Raw genomic sequence first — 17,328 nt, 5'->3', positions numbered from 1 at the left:
TACAAACCAAAAATAACACAACTACATGATTGTATATCTTTCATGTCATTTACAGGATCCGGTAATTACATTCACAAATACATTGTCCATCATTGAGGAGTGGATCTGACAGAATACGGTTGGATCCTTGATGTCACTAATATTCTTGACTGTGAAAATGTGAATGCAAGGTCATTGATTTTGTTGTACATGTACAGACAAACCAAAATTTGAGCAAAACCTGACAAAAGAATGTAATGACTACTAGAATGCAGGATAGTAGAAATGTCTTGCAACAGGGATATTGATACAGCATCTAGAATATTCCAGCCAGCAATAAGACATCTTTCACATCATGTATTTCATTTGATTGATTGAAACTTCAAATTTCAAACTTTTCACATTTCCCGACAGCTATATTTTCACTGTTTTCACGATGCATGATTTTCTTCAAGGGAACGCGAGTATGCTGATTGTTTTTACAATTTCAAGACAAGACTGTATAAAATCTTGTGTGTGTATGAGTCTGTGTATTCAAGAGGACATCTTGTTTGCAAGGAGCATCATGACCATTTGACATAATATTGATGAGCTCACAAGAAAATGGACAAAGATATTCAAACTATTCTTCTTTGAGAAAGGATTCAAAGTTGAATAGTGGGTTTATGTCACCACATTTCAATCATCATCCAGTTTCATCTCATTCCAATATTCTTTCGCCCATGGCTAAAAATTCACATATTTCATTTGAACAAAAATATCTTTGATTTAAATTACAAATGTTAAAAACTTCAATTGCAAGTACATGTGTGTCCTGAGTACAGAAGCTGTGACAGACAATATACTTTGTATAAACACACACAAATGTATACGTGGGACTACATCTGTACATATCTTCTCCTCACTAGTAAGGCCCTCACACTGGATATTCATTTACATATTCAGCTCTGACAAGATGCAGTATTGTACATAAGTCAGTTATTTGTGCAGAAGATTATTATTTTACACCACCCCAAGTTTTTGCTCACAAATTACTGAAATGGAAGCACTCAGTATGAAATGATATATCTGACACAATAACACACTGGAATTGGTTCGTCAGTTTACAAACAGCATATCTACATATTACTCTAAATATGATACATACTACTCACCATCAAACGTATCACACTTTCAAAAAAGTTTACACATTCAAAGAGTATTCTGAGATTGCTAAAGGGAAACAAAAAATCAATGAAAGACAATTAGCATAGGTAATTCATCAAAATCTGCCACTCAATCTTACGAGTTGCTTTAAGAAAAAAAGGTAGAATATCATCGATTGAAAGATGTAAAATTTGGATAGTACTGTACAGTACTGTACAGTGTGATCATAGCCTGCACACACAGGACAGTGTTTGGTTGTTGTTTACTGCAGTCTGCCTACTGTGCTTCAAGCTTTATACAGTCTGAGTTGAATTTCATGCTTATTTCTGAACAATGATAATGTGTACATTAAAATAAAACAAAGAGTCCTAAATGCAGTAATCAAGCCTTAGTCTTTACTGATGATAGCTTTTCTAATTTGTTTTGTTTTGTTTTGTTAATTTTTTTTTTCAAAACTGAAGCTCCCCACAATAAAGTTACAGTTAGTAGGCATAAGCATTCTCAAATATTGGATACTTTTTTATGAGATCATTTTCTCCCCCTTTTTTCTTTTGAAAAGAGGAGGATAGAGAAATTAGCATGTGAGTTGAGATAAATGTGAACTCATTACACATGTTTTCTTCCAGTTATAATCCAGGGTATATACTCTTTATTCAACTTTAACTAATGGTATAGGAGTTGCTCAACTATCTCAATGGTTTGGAAAACATTATGTCTCCTTGCTGCTGATTCCTGCCCAATGTCGGCTGCCTGCGGGACTCACATCTGGTATTCATCACTGCTAGCAGTAGATGCCGCGCCTAGATTGGGGGGCACCCTGAGAGACGCCTGCGAGGAAACCTGGAGGCGCGCGTTGCTTCCGAGAACAGCATCCCCCTTCCGGGCAACGCCCGGCGACGGAGTGCCCGGGATGTTGAGCAGATCCTGGGAGCCGATGCCGCCGACCGTCTTGGGTCGCATCCGCTCCAGCCCCGCCCGATTCAGGCCCAAGGCATTGATGCTCTCAGCGGACCCCGCCCACTTCTCGAGACCAGTGGTCTGGTTCTGGAGGGCAGCCCTCAGGTCCTTGTCCAGACCGACCACACCCATCTCACCAAACACCTAGAGCAGGAAGAAGAGCAGGGAGAAATAGTATCATCCGGTGTGTCTTCCAAAGATATCTATTAAGCAACAAACTATCAAACAGTGTTAAATTCTAACACATCATCATCATTCAGCAAAGGCAGTATGATGATCTTACTGTCTTACTAAGATCCACGAATAACCATTGACCCAAATATAAGTTTTTGATCTTAGAAGTCTGCAGCTTGGGATGTGCACTCTTGGACTAAATTGAACAGTAGAAATCATCACATTACTACAACTATGGATTGCACAGTCTGATATCGTATTGATTCAAACCAAACATATCTACATATAAATTGTATGAGGCAGAACTGAACTGATTCTCTGGTAAAAAGCAAAATCTACAACCATCTATACCAAAAATTACACAACTATCACGAAGTTGGCATATTTGAAAATGAGAAATCAGGCCCTCGAATTTCGAAGTAAACACCAGACACTTTAATATACGTCAGGACATTCTGCAATCAATGTCATAATGATACCTCCCCTCCCCCCACACTACCCATGAAAGCAGGATTCTTCTTGTGATTAATATCCTATCAAGAAAAAGACATAAGATAGTTGCAAAGTCACAAATGTATGTAAACAAACAAACAAACATTCAATAGGCTCATGAAGACAGAGATTAATAACTATCAAAGTAGTGAAAGCCAGTGTGAGATCAAGATTTGAAAGGCATAAATACAATACTCCTCACGATAAACACCTTTTACCATGGATGCCACAGAGACACATCTGACTAACGAGACAGTGCATGTCCTTCTGCCTGACTGAAATGATGTAAACCATGCAGGCAACCACCCTCCCCCCCTCCCCCCCATCTTCCCAGCCCAGACCTTCAAAGACAGTGCACTCCCGTTACATCGAACACGATTATAACAAAAATTTCGGTTCCAACGAAATAAAAATTCAGGTCGCAAAATTATCGCCTCCATGTTTTTTCTATTGTTTATTTGTTCGGTTATGACAAAATTTCAATATAATGAAAGAAAACTGCCAATCCAGAGGACTTCGTCATGACGGGAGTCCACTGTCCAAGTCATGTGACTGTATTAACTGACCTCGACGATGGATCCATCGGGTAGACGCAGGAAGTGCCTGAAGAGCTCCCGCAGTCCGTCAAGGTGGATAGTGTGGAGGGAGACGTGGGTGGTGATCTCCAGGATGTTCTTCTCCTTCTCGCCGTCGCCCGCATTGTCCTCATCGTAGACGTCCTCTCCCTGATGGAGAGAGGGGAAAAAAAAATCAGTCTCCTCTCACTGCCAGAATATGGCAATGTCTTTCAAGAGTATTATATAAGACAGGGATGCCAACCTTCAAAACAGCATTGCAGTATTTTGAGGGGTGAAATGACATATTGTTCTTGGAAAACAGTATCTATACTTTCCCTGTAAAACAAACATGTGTGGTAATATAAGTGGGGGAAAGTCTTTTCCATGAAAGCTGCAGTATATTATTAAAAAAAAAAAAAAGCAGTACAATATACTGCAAAAGAGTAAACAGTCTCCATCTTTGCTACAAAAGAATATAATACAATGCAACACAACACAATCTACGTTTAGCATGCTCTTCCAAAATGGCTAAGAGTTCTTACAAACTAATAGAAACTGATAAATTATAAACCCTCTTCTTTCAGCAAAAAGGGCCATCGATATATATACTCTTCTGCCCAATTAATTAATCAGCCTGAAACGAGTGATTGCAAAAATTACAAGATTGCTAACACTAAATATGCAAGATATTACCCCAAATATCATGAAAAGAAAAGGTCAATGAATAATGTAAACTGGCTTTAATGCTAGCATCAACCTTGATAACTTAACAATTTGGGAGAAAAAATGATTTTGTTTTTTACTCTTCGGTCCATAAATACTAAAATTTCTACCTTGAAAACCTACTAAATGCGAACAAAAAATTATCATTTTCCCCCCCCAATCCTTAGGCCTGTTCATCAAAACAAGGCCGCCCACAGTCCATGTTAACGTGGACATCAAACAGACCAATAGAGGGAGACACCACTAGACGGGCCTACAGCTGTAGTGAGACACACACCTCGTCCTCCTCCCAGATGTAGTCGTAGACCGCCACCTTGCGCCGCTCCCCTTCCTCACCCCTCCACTGCTCCGCCCGGTTGCAGATGTAGGCCAGCTCCTGGTTGCTGATCTCGAGGTCAAAGGGGATGAAGAAGTCGGCCTCGGCCGCATGCAGGCGGTGATAGATGTCCAGCATGCGACCGTTGTTGTGCAGCCTTGCGAGAGAACGAAGCGACAAAAGAAAAAAAGCAACTTTAACCTACTGAGGACGGGCCGATTTCTACTACAACACGCATTTCCCATAGACGCTTGCCTGAGTATACTCGGGACTCGTCCTCAACGGGTTAAAACAGGAAAACCCCCTTGTAACGAACTCTCTTAAATTGAGGCACTGCTTTTTCATGCAGTGAGGACCTGGTTATCTCTTACAGGGAAGATAGGGAGTCAAAGATCATATGGACGGCAATGCTTACACAATATCAAGAAAGGCTGCAGAGAGTCACAGGTCTTGTCTCTCTTGAGCTCATCAAGCATTGCAAGAATAAACAGGAAAACATGACTGCTGCCACCATCAGGGCACTGTTACATGAAAGTTGTCAGCCCTGGCAAGCTGTCTGTCTCTGACAATTTCAGTAAAATCCTTAGTATTGATTGGCTGACAAGCTCTAGTCAATGACTGTTATTATAGTGGTTGTCAGAGATTGACAACTTGTCAGGGATGAAAACTTTCATGAAACACTGGCCAGAAATGTAGCACCCAGATTGACTGACTGAATTTTGCTGGCCTGATTTTCCACGATTGTGTTTTATCGCTTATGTCCATTCACAAACACCTACACTATAAGTACACAAATATGTAAAGTTTGTACAGTATGTACATACATACACGTACAGGTGCGTACAAACTTACTACATGCACATATATGTTCAAGCATATTTACATCCATACGTAGAAAGGGCAAACCGTAAGACAAAACACAGACATGAGATTCTCCCGATTGGGAATAATGGCTGGTACATTTAAGTCCACTCACCTGAGGAAGTACATGTAGAAGATGACACAGGTGAAGAAGGAGAGGAAGAGGATGATGGGAACCGTCAGGAGGATGCCCATCAACCCGTTGTCATGGATACGGTAGAAGTGGTAATAGAGTTTGGCCGCGTCCGCTATTGGGACCTCGCTGTCGGCGTTGGAGTAGCGCTGCTCAGGGCAAAGGTAAGCATCATTTATATAAACCTTAGTCCAGCATGAATTGCTTAAAGTTTTTGGTAATCTCAACCACCTTCTTACACTTCTTTGATTGTCATCTCAATCATTTGCAGTCTTCATTTAAGCATGAACAGTAAGATATTTCTGATAGTCTCTTTAACACCATTTTGTATCAACAGTGATACAGCGAAGATGCCATCTCAAAAGCAGTGTAGCTCTGCTTAATGCTACTTTTATTTAGTGAGTTCTATGATGTCATCCAAAATATTGTTTTTCCTCTCTAGGAGGTAAAATGGACAGGCAGATTAGCCTCATTGCTGCCCACAATTTCAAACATTCTGATATCACTGTAGATGACCATGACTGCATACACGATTCTGAATAAAGTTAATCCATTTCGAGATGACGTACATTAACAGACACTGTAAAGCCATTATACAGGTCACAGGGTTAGTATTGGCATTATTTAACCACAGTAGTTTTTTTTTTAAGTCTTTAATTTTACTTAAGCGATTTGGTATACTCCATGCAATTAACGAGTCTACAAAAAAAAAAAAGGAAAAAAAAATGAGAAGAAAGACTCCCAGGTACAAGTTTATAGCGTAAGGTGAAGAGCATCTCTGTGTTTATTTCTAGTTTTGATTAAGATGCTACTTACACCCAGGGGAGCATCGATGATGGCGATCAGGTAGGGGTCGAGCAGGGTCATGATGGCATAGACGATGACAAACTTGCAGAAGAGGTCGGGGAAGTTGCCCACCAGCCGCTGGAAGAGCCAGCAGATGAAGACGAGGAGGCTGAGGACCACCACGTTGGTCAGCGGGCCGAGGATCACCACGGCAACCTCCTCGTTGGTCTGTAGCAGCGACGCCTGGTAGTTCAGTGAGACAGTGTAGGGTAGAAACTGGAACCTGGGGTGGACAGAGTGCATGTGTAATTGTAATTATTCACCTTGTGATCATTTTGACCTCACCCTTGGTTGGTTGGACGAGATGGTGTTGACAAAATGGGGTTTTTAAAAATTTGAGTCAACGAACTCCACTGACCTTTTTCGAATATTTCCCAAAATAATATTTTGATCAGTACTGAGCATTGCATCAACATTGTCTGTTCAGTGAATAAAATGTAACTGATATTACAGAGTTTTATGACAAAATTTTGGTCCCTCTACGTAAATGATTCTCTTACCCATGTTTATAAATGGGTGTCTTGCCGCCATCATCATCATCATCATCATTTATCGTCAATCATTGCTTCATCGTCATCATCACCATCGACATCAATGCTTATGTCAATGTCAAGTGTCAGCATCAGCATTACTATTACCTCCCCAACCACAATAACATCCACAATCTCAAAATACATATTATCATTTTCATCGTCATCATTGTCATAAATCATCATCATCATCATCATCATCATCATCATCATCATTATCAATAGTCCTATAATCATATTTATCATTCACATTATCAATATCATCAATGTCACTCTTTTAACCATTGCTAGATTTTGCTGCATAAGATTACTATCAGTCTGACAGTGACTTTAACAATTATGAAATCGAGCGGGCAATCTTCAAATACAGGGAATGTGGCACAGTCTCAGTATGACCACACTAGATAGCATCACTCCCAAAACCTAAAATTGACACTAACTGGCTGATGGGGACCGAGATGATATTGAGGAAGGCCCACTGGCCCAGGTAGTGGAGGTACATCCTCATGAAGAAGACCACACAGAGGAGGAGGATGAGGGTCCAGAACTCTCGGGAGCGCCACTGGGAGAGGCCCAGCTCAGCGAAGAGCTGCCGGCTGATGTACTGGACCTTCTCGTGGCCCTTGCGCTGGGTGTGGCCCTTGGTGGAAAACGGCTCCCTAGGGGGGAAATGCAATAGAAATAACTCCCATCAGTTCCAAATGACAGGACATAGGCAACTCCTGTTTAAATGAAGTCCTCGGGAAAAAGCAGATTTATTTCGTTATGGCTGAACGAATTAAGTATGCAGAGATATAAAGTACAGTACAGATGACAATTTAGGGACTTGAATTGTTACTTCGCTGTAACAAAATTTCATTATAACTGTGTACATTGTAAGAGGAGTTATGTGGAGACTACTGTACATGCAAACAAATAAAGGATAATAATGAGAAATATGAGGAGAAGGAGTGAGGAGATTCTATTGACTCACTGGACTGCGAATCCATGAGTAGCCAACTCCTCCAGGTGGGTGAGCTTCTTGCGCCTCTTGCGCTGGTTCAGCAGCGTCGTCTTGGGGATCATGGTGTACAGGCGCCGCAGGTAGTCCGTCTGGGGCGGGTTCAGGTGTTGCTGCAAACGATGAAAGAGACAAACCTTTTTGTGGGATCACTGCTACACCAGACTGGGGCAATGTTTGAGGAATTAGCTGCTCTTTTTGCGTAAGTAAATACGTAAGAGTTCAATGAAACTGCATCAAATCTGCCCACTATAACTTCATTACCTACATTATGTATGGTGAACATCATGACTTTCACTTGTTTTCAACATGAAGCACTAATATAAAATACATTTGTATTATACATGTACTGTTCATAATATCTGGGGGGCATTTCATGAAGCATTTTGTCCGACAAAGTTGTCGGACAAATTTGCTCTCAGCTAATCAGATGCAAGGATTTCAGTAGCTTGTAACAGTTTGTCAGAAAAATATCCGAACAAAACACTTCATGAAATGCCCCCCTGGTGATGATTAACAACATGTGAACTCTCCAGAAGACAAAATCTTTTCTATTTCTAACAATACGTATGAGATGTAATTCACTCACAATATTTCATTGCTATCTTTCAACTGCAACATCAAGAAAACTGGAAAGTCTCACATAAAAGTGTTGCAAAAAGCTATACAGAAGTGAATACATTTTGGATTTATCATGTACTTTGTGGCTAAGTCAAATCAAAGCACGTGGAAAAGAGTTAATGATAAGATTTTTTTTTTTTTTGTAGTCCCACTTATCTACATACATGTATGTAACTGTAACTGTCCTCCATTAGAGTACAAACTTGCCTACCCCACAACTCACCTTGTAGAAAAGTCCAGGTTCCCCCTTCACAGGCCGGAACCCATCCTCCTTCTTCTTGATGTAGTCTTCGTCATTGTCGTCAGACTCGGATTCGCTGTCCAGGTACGCCTTCTCGTACTTGCCCAGGAGTTTGCGGGAGCCGACGGTGGTCGGAGGCGGCTCTCGCCCCTTGTTGCCACGGAAACGGACACCGTCCCCCTCCTCCGGTGTCTTTGTGGAGGCTTCACTTGCTGTCTGCAGGGGATGCAGAGTAACACAGTCATGGAGATAAAGAACATTCAATAAAAGGTACTTTATAAAAGTATGGCTATTGAACAGCTACATGCCAGCTGGAAAATATACTTCAAAAATTTGGTACAGTGATGGAGGGAAGCTTAACATTATTAGCGCTCCGTGTCATGAACAGATGTTTCGAAAAAAAAGAGAGCTTCTCTACTCACAACACTTTAATGTAATACTGATGCTGAGATTCTCATGAGGATAGAATATTGCAAAGTATATCTCTCTTGTTAAACAGAAAACATATTTTTAGCTGTCAGAAGTGTTTGCAAGTTACAAAGAAAAAACTCAAGAGAGAATAATCTTCATTTCATTGTACACATATGAATACAGAGATAAGACAGGGAGACAAAACAGAAAATACTACAGACATAGTAGTATAACACAAATAAGAATGTAACAAACTATAATAAGAATAGATAGGAATGTAAATACATAGAAGACAGGTAGAGAGGTGGAAAGAGATGAAAAAAGATATACATGTAGGGATATACATACTGTACGTGATTACTTAGACAAACAAACAGACAGATATCAGACAAACAGACATATGGACACAAATGGACAAAAATAGAGAGAAAACTTGATTTTCAGAAAGACAAAGATGTGTTTATCATGAGAGAAAAAGAAAGAGAAAAACAGAGAAAGAGAAAGAAAGACAGAGAAAGACAGAGAAATAGAGAGAAAGAGAAGAGAGTAAAGAGAAGGGCTGAACCAGTTACAGGTGGAGAGATTTCAACCCAGTCCTACCTGCTTGAGGCTGTCCACATCACCATCATCGTTCTTGATGCTGGCCTGACTGCTGCTCGTCCCCGCCTTGATGCTGCCCGTACTGCTGGTCCCACCCAGGACGGTCCCCTCCCCGGAATCGCTGCCCAGTCCAAAGCTGACCTTTGACCCCTTGATATCGGCAGACTGGTTGTCTCCTGTTGAGAGCAAAGTGAGTCTGGCTATGTACAAAGTTGTTTACAATCAAGCCGTTGAGAACATCATTTATTTCCTTCCAGTCACATCAATATATTTCACAGAGCATCTGCTAGCAAGGTAGGAAAAAAATGAACTTACTTTAATATTAAAATTACACTTATTTATATTACACTAAGACAACACATGAGACATATTGAATATGCACAGCAGTCTGAAAATATAACGTCACTAGGCGACAAGACCTCGTATCTGCAACGTCAAATGTTCAGAAGAGAAAAAAAAAAATGGCAGCCAAAGCACTGTAAGAAATGGGATTCCCTTTCCTTTGACATGCTGTGGTGGCTTCATTTTTCGGGTAAGACAGCTAGGATTTGGACAGGACATCACTTAACTGATTATCTGACCATTAATCCAAAAAAGTCACTTTCACCAAAATTTGAGATACAGGGTCTTGTTGCCCCAGCGACGACATTTCATATCCCATTAATCACAATGCTCAAACATCGAATATTGACAAGTTTTTGCAGGAAAAAAGTGGGAAATATGATGAGGTCATCAATCATTTGGGGTGCAAACAAGAATTGTGAGAAACTTCCAAGAGACCACCAAACATTAAGGATGAGGAATGGTGCACACTCCATCCTTTCCCCACTTCAGATTCAAATGGCCATTTTACCGTTTGCCGAGGCCATGTCCGTCTGGGATCCCGGGATCGGTTCCTCCCCGTCTATGGCCTCCTCCGCCCCCTTGGTGCGGTCTGGGAAGCCCATCAGGTTGGAGGAGAACTGAAGCTCCACCTCGTACTCCTTCTGGCCAGCCATGTACCTGGATACGAGAGAGACAGAGGAGTTTACTACAATAACTTTACCATGGTATTCCGGAAGAAATAACTTCGCACGGTCTGGTTCACTAGACTGTACACTTGTACACCTTTTTGATGAACTCATGGAAGCAGAATGCAAAAAGAGGGACTGGACAGTGCTCTCAAATAGAATGAATGAAAAGCAGTTTATAACCATTTTCATGGCGGAAGAATGGCTTATATTTCTTTGGGGTCAACTGGAGAGATGCTGATCTCACAATCACAAGGAGTTGCTTCCAAAGCTCTCTGTTATGTCTCATTTACTTTCACATATCCATGTATGTGTGTCAACAGCACATACATGCAGGATGGTCTTGATAAAATGTATTACTCCAACGATTTTGAAGGAAAGAGAGGAAAGTTTTCCAGTAATCCTCAATTTTTATGAGATTATGAAAATGTGGCTACTCAGATTGCAATGAATGCATTGAGGAAGTATTGATAAATAACATTTCACAAAAGGTTGATAAACTTTCTGATTATTTTGTCTAGTTGATGTCATCATCACCATGGTAACGGGATGCATCTTACCTTGGAAGCCTCACAATCTCAAAGTAGACGTTGCAGAGCCAGTGGTCGAGGTCGGATGCCATCAGCTTCTCGATCGACTCGTGGAGTTCGATCCGTGTGTCCATCTCCCCCCTCAGCATGGGAGCCTTGTACCTAGACACAAAATACACCAAGGAAAACAGGACTCTGTTACCTCTTGAAAGGAGGAGGTAAGCTGGGTTGGTCAGCACCAAGCATCTATCATATCATGAAGAGGGTTTTGCTCCGTACAAATGTGCTTTAGTCCAGTGAGATACGTAAGCTGAACCTATCATGTGCCTTATCTCGCAATCCACTGTGGAAGGAGGCAAAACATACCGTTCCTTGGATAGGGCATAGAATGGATGTCTGATTTGTGTGAGTGTCATTACAACTCATGCACATAGACAATCCTACTTCCCTTCTCACATAGAGCAAGGTGCTAAACAAAGGAAAAAGATTGGTTCTATTGACATCATGAAAAACAAGCAAATAATACCAACGCCCTGTTTTCAATGAGCATTCGTCGCAGGGGTGACAAGACACCTCATATCTACAAAATATCAAATGATCAGGAGAGCAAAAAGACATGGTGGCCAAAGCACTACATCAAATGGGAGCATTTCCTTTGACATGCTGTGGTGGCTTTACTTTTGGGGTAAGACAGCTAGGATTGAGACAGGACGTCTCTGAACTGATTATCTGGCCATTAATCCCAAAAAGTCATTTTCACCAGAATTTGAGATACAAGGTCTTGCCACCCCAGCAATGATATGTATAAATCTTCACAGATGTTCAAGGCACCATGAAATCAAAACATATGATTACACAAAGCAAACCAATAAAAGTAAATGCATACTATGCAAATGTTCAGAAGAGAGCAATGATCTCTCTGACTTACATTCCACCAAAAAAAGCAAATGCATACTGTATAAGTGTTGAGAAGAGCGGAGTGATCTGCTCAGACTTACTTCCCCTGGAGCACCTCAAACTGACCATCACAGATGGGGAAGACACCCCAGGCCACCACCTTGTCTACTGGTAGGAGGGTGCCCCTTAGCAGGAACAGCTCAAAGACCAGCACCATGCCGGGACGGATGTCCGGCTTGGATGGACACACCGTGAAGAGGCTCTGGTCAATCTACACAGAACGGTGAAAGCACACACACACAAAAGCAACATTATATAAATGATTTATAGGAGTTACAGAGAGTAGATTTAGAGCAACCTACTCTTCATACATTGTACCATCTTTGCCTAATATCAACCAACGTTGACATTAGTGGTATGTTTGCATTTGAAAACAAAAAGATTAGCCAACTGATTGCAGACTGAGTGCTTCCACAACTGATACGTACAGTTCTTTCCCAGTCCAAGGGCCCTTATGTTATACGTGGGTCAAACCCTTTTTATCTATCTATCTATCTATCTATCTATCTATCTATCTATCTTTCTTTCTTTCTTTCTTTCTATCTATCTATCTATCTATCTATCTATCTATCTATCTATCTATCTATCTATCTATCTATCTATCTATCTATCTTTCTTTCTTTCTTTCTGCAAATCAAGACCTGAAAGTCGTCTGTTGAGAATGAGAAGGGCGTTAAGTTGTCTTGAACACTATGGGTTTAGTGGCAACTTAATGCCCTTATCATTCTCAACCGACAAAGTATAAATTCCTGGAGTTACTTCGTTTTACTAGTACGTACAACTCATCAAATTGATAAATACCATTTACTGACACTGTACTATATTTTATCATCCCAGGGTCCTGTGTGTGAGAGAGTCAAAATTACAGCATTCTACACACATGCAGTCAGCACTATACTTGGCTTAGATGTGTGAAGAGATTTAGAAATCCTCATCGTAAAAAAAAGAAGAAAGCAGCCAGTACCAGTGTGTATCCTAAATAGACAAAATCATATTAGGAGTGGTCTTTTTTTTTCCTCAAATTACTATTTTGTCTGGAAGCAAACGATAAGAAATACAAGATGTTAATAACAATAAATCACACTTCTCATATATTACTTCAAACTAAAAGATCCATATGCACTTGGTGTCTCTGGAGAATGAAAGAGAGAAAAGCAGATAAAAACAGTTTGGAATAAGGAAAAAAAAAAGACTCAACATACCGTCATCTCAACATTGTAGAAGTGACCATCGTGGTTGAGGGGAAGTGTAGCCCCTCCCCACTCCTGACCACGCAGGTTTGACCAGCGGAGGACGTGTCCACCAAGTCTGTCATAGAGGGCAGTCATCAGCACAAAGCGGCCAGCTGCATTGGTTTAGGAGATGAGAAAATGTATGCATATGTCTGTCTGTATTTAATAGTGTGTCGTTGCTGGGGCGACAAGACCTCGTATCTGACTTCTTTGGATCGATGGTCAGATAATCAGTTAAGTGATGTCCTGTCCAAATCCTAGCTGTCTTACTCCAAAAATGAAGCCACCATGGCATGTCAAAGAAAAGGCTATCCCATTCGCTATAGTGCTTTGGCTGCCATGTTTTTTGGCTCTCCTGAACATTTGACATTTTGTAGATACTAGGTCTTGTCGCCCCGGCGACATATATCATTTTGCTCAACATGAAATCTGTTTGTGAATGTACTGGTGTATCGTATGGACTACTATTTGTCAAATGAACAGTCATTGCCCACACATCATAACAATATGGAGCTTTAGATTTGCAACGCGGACATTTGAGACAACGATTGCACTGGACATTCTCTTCTCACCCTGTGCTGTGTTGAAAAGTAGCTTAAGATTTACGCGAGGACACAACCTATCAAAAAATAAAGTGGCGCCTCCGTATGATCACTGCATAAGTAGTTCTCTGCGCCGTGAATTGAGCGAACGTAAAAATAGAACAGAATGTGCAGTGAAAACTCAGACAAAGCAAGCTACAAATAGATTGCTTTTAATAAGCGATTTTGTGCATGGTCAGAACAGGGTTTTTTTCCTCTAAATGTCCCCGTCGCGAAAATCTAAGCTCCCTTGTACAGTGTACATGTATGCTTGTTTATAAATATGTATTTGTACAAATGAAAGTGTAGTTTTTACTGAATTCAAACCTTCATTGTGAGCTATTATATCCAATTTATGAATGCACAAACACATTAATTTGATGTGAAAATCTTTATGATGATGGTGATGGTGGTGGTGGTGGTGATGGCGATGATGGTGGTGATGGTGATGATGGTGATGATTATGGTGATGACGATGATGATACTATTAATGATGAAGATCACAATGCTGATTATAATGAAGATGAAGATGATGATGATGATGATGATGATGATGATAGACTTAAAATAGATCACATGTACTGACCTGGCAGCTTGTCCTTGACTCCTCGGAGACACTTGAGCTTGATCTGGATCGGCTGGGGGGCCCTGTTCCAGTCAACCTTCCAGCGGCGACCTTTTGATCCACCGTACTGGCCGTCCGCCATCATGAGGTCACCAAACATGGTCTGAAACAATCAATGCCCAGCATACAAAAAAGGTCAAAACAAAAAACAAACTAATAAACAAACAAACAAAAGTGACAAGAGATTAATTCGAGAAAAGTAAGGCATAACATATTACCGTGAGCAACCCTTGTAATTTAAGGGGAAATATAACAAAATTTCCCATCAATGTCCAGCACACAAGAAGGTCAAAGCAAAAACCCAAACAAACAAACAAATAAACAGACAAACAAACAAACAAATAAACAAAATGACAAGAGATTAATTCAAGCACAGTCTGATTTCAGGAAGACATAACATATTATCATGAGCAAAGGGGTAACATTACAAATATTCTCCATCAATGCCCAGCACACAAGAAGGAGAACCAAAAAAAACCAACCAAACAAACAAACAAACAAACAAACAAACAAGTGACAAGAGATGGCTTAGAGCAGAGTCATATTTCAGTAAGACATGCAGATTATTGCTATGAGCATCCCATGTAATATAGGGGGCAATATAATACAGCACATTTTCCCCAGTGCATACATCTATTTATGTTGAACAGGCTGTGAGACAATTCTATTCAAAACTGCTTTATCGATAGAATTAAACAAACAGTTACTGGTCCATCAAATATTTGAATTCTTAGTATCCGTCACTTGGATGGAGTACATAAATCTGACGGTCAGACTGAAGTGGACACTGCCCAGTTGACGGTCAATTGAAGCCTCATTGGTCTTACCTTGACCTCTCCCTTGCGGATCTCCAGAGATCTCTTCAGGAGGTTCTCCGCCTTCTTGAAACTCTTGTGGAGTTGATCCTGCAGGAGGCGTTCTCTCTGAAGGCTCAGCTCCTAAAGTACAGCAACAAAGAAGTTAAAGTTGTGAGTTTTATGTCAGCTATATGATAAGCAGAGATTTTGTTTCGCTGTTACGTCATACCTTGGTAAAATTATATAAAATAACATCTAAAACATATGACAATGAGTGATATGATGGAAGTATAGGTAAACACAAATCCAACCTCTTAATGTAGTGTTTTTTTGTTTTGTTCTTTTTGATATAACTTTTAGTACAATATTTGTTGTACTAATGTCAGGGCATGCAAAAACAGCTGCCATTAAAACACAATGACACAATGCTTGCATGTGCATGATCATTCTAACACTGCTTTTAAAGAAATGGAAGCAAAAACAAAAACAAAAAAACACGCACAAAAATACAACAACAAATTATCAGGCCAAACAAACGAGTATAGCAGTTGGACTCCTCCTTGTATTCTTATCTAAGGCCAGCATTGCACATTTGCACGCAAGAGCAGGAGGGTACTATTAATGAAAATGCAATTTTGTATCCATGCATATGCAGTATCTCAAGTTCAGCTAAATTAAATTTCGTCAAACTTGCAACAAATAACTTAATTTTTGTATCTCATCATTTATGTAATATATATTCAAATTGCATTGCACTATGGACAGTGTTGATGCAGCTTTAATTTTCAGCCATTTAGTAAGTTTGAAGTGGCTTTATTTTCTCTAAATCTTGTATTCATGCTTGGATAAAGAAACTGCATTAGTGCCAGTAGGAGTATCAGGCTTTCCGCTGGTCTCACCTCTCTCTTGGCCAGCTCCTTGCGCTTCTCCTTCATGACGTCGGTCACGTGACGCTTGGCCTTCTCCTCCTTGAAGAGCATGTCCTCCTGCCGTTTCCGTGCCAACTGGGCCTCCTGCTGCTGGTAGGCAATGTGCTCGTCTCGCAGTCTCCGCTCCTCTTCCTGAAGGAAATGACAAATGAGAGTGTGTCTACATTCATCTAACCAGCACAGAACTTCAATACTGTAAATCAAGATATTTTTGCAAATTGGAGCCCACAGCCTTTTTTGCGGTATGAAATTTTCACGAACTACCACTGGCATTCAAGCCATACAGTGAGGACAAGAACATTTGCATGCAGTTTAATTTTGCGAATCTTAGCTCTCGCAAAATTTGCAAATCTTTAAATAGCTCTTGCAAAATTTGCAAAGTCAAAAATGCACGTGAACATTTCTGGTTTTACAGCACTCAATTTGCGAACACTGGACAGAAAAACCAGAAAAGATACCCACATTCACCTCATCTAGGCCTACATGGAATCGTCACATGACTCCATGAAAGTGTTGAAAAAACTTGTTTGCTGTGCATTAACAGGCAAATATCGTTTGACTCACATGCCGCTAGTTGAAAAGGCTTCTTAGCCTATTATTTCTAAAATCAAGTTGTTAGTCATCTTATTCATTAGCATTGCCTTTGAATAGGACAAAAGAAAAAGTGAACAGAATGTTTTTTTTTTCTTTTTTTTGCTTACTTTCCATTTGAAAACACTAATAAGGAAACCTCTGGCATCATATCAACCCTGCTCACCTGAACCTCTTCCAGCGAGATGTTTCCGATCATGAGCACGTCGTCGCGGATGTTGTCCTCGAAGCGGTCGATGTAGGGGTCGATGGGCTCCTCCTCCATCTCCTGACGGAGGTGGGAGATCTGGCGGTAGCTGGGCTCGTGCTCCGGCCGATTGAAGAGGGTGGGCGGCTCCCGCTCCGTGTGGAGCTCTGAGTCCCCTTCCTCCAGTGTTCCCATCAGGTTCTCCAGGTTGGGCAAATCCTCATTGCTGGGGGGCACTGTATGGTGGGTTGGGGGAGGGGGGACGGCAGGGTGTTAGGAGAGGAGTTGACCAATACTACAAG

At 40.7% G+C, this 17,328-nt stretch overlaps 1 protein-coding gene across 1 annotated transcript in view; it reads right to left on the bottom strand.

Annotated features, from left to right (window-relative positions):
* Positions 1 to 1,596: 1,596 nt before the first annotated feature.
* The window catches only part of LOC139723012 (uncharacterized), a 28,527-nt gene continuing 12,795 nt past the window's right edge, over positions 1,597 to 17,328 (bottom strand). Inside the window, exons 7-23 of the mRNA XM_071634289.1 lie at positions 17,006 to 17,262; positions 16,219 to 16,380; positions 15,350 to 15,460; positions 14,484 to 14,625; positions 13,287 to 13,429; positions 12,126 to 12,295; positions 11,158 to 11,289; positions 10,441 to 10,589; positions 9,578 to 9,763; positions 8,559 to 8,788; positions 7,688 to 7,827; positions 7,155 to 7,373; positions 6,155 to 6,407; positions 5,321 to 5,487; positions 4,306 to 4,501; positions 3,315 to 3,473; positions 1,597 to 2,226 (exon numbers count right to left, since the gene is read on the bottom strand). Coding sequence (XP_071490390.1) covers positions 1,885 to 2,226; positions 3,315 to 3,473; positions 4,306 to 4,501; positions 5,321 to 5,487; positions 6,155 to 6,407; positions 7,155 to 7,373; positions 7,688 to 7,827; positions 8,559 to 8,788; positions 9,578 to 9,763; positions 10,441 to 10,589; positions 11,158 to 11,289; positions 12,126 to 12,295; positions 13,287 to 13,429; positions 14,484 to 14,625; positions 15,350 to 15,460; positions 16,219 to 16,380; positions 17,006 to 17,262 — 3,158 coding nt within the window. The 3' untranslated portion in view covers positions 1,597 to 1,884. The remainder of the gene's footprint in view (positions 2,227 to 3,314; positions 3,474 to 4,305; positions 4,502 to 5,320; positions 5,488 to 6,154; positions 6,408 to 7,154; positions 7,374 to 7,687; positions 7,828 to 8,558; positions 8,789 to 9,577; positions 9,764 to 10,440; positions 10,590 to 11,157; positions 11,290 to 12,125; positions 12,296 to 13,286; positions 13,430 to 14,483; positions 14,626 to 15,349; positions 15,461 to 16,218; positions 16,381 to 17,005; positions 17,263 to 17,328) is intronic.

This window comes from Diadema antillarum, unplaced genomic scaffold (genome assembly GCF_040938485.1).
Source record: "Diadema antillarum isolate AM-2024a unplaced genomic scaffold, OU_Dant_1.0 scf00000180, whole genome shotgun sequence".
Lineage (NCBI taxonomy): Eukaryota > Metazoa > Echinodermata > Echinoidea > Diadematoida > Diadematidae > Diadema > Diadema antillarum.
This window is presented reverse-complemented; position numbering and strand designations above follow the sequence as displayed.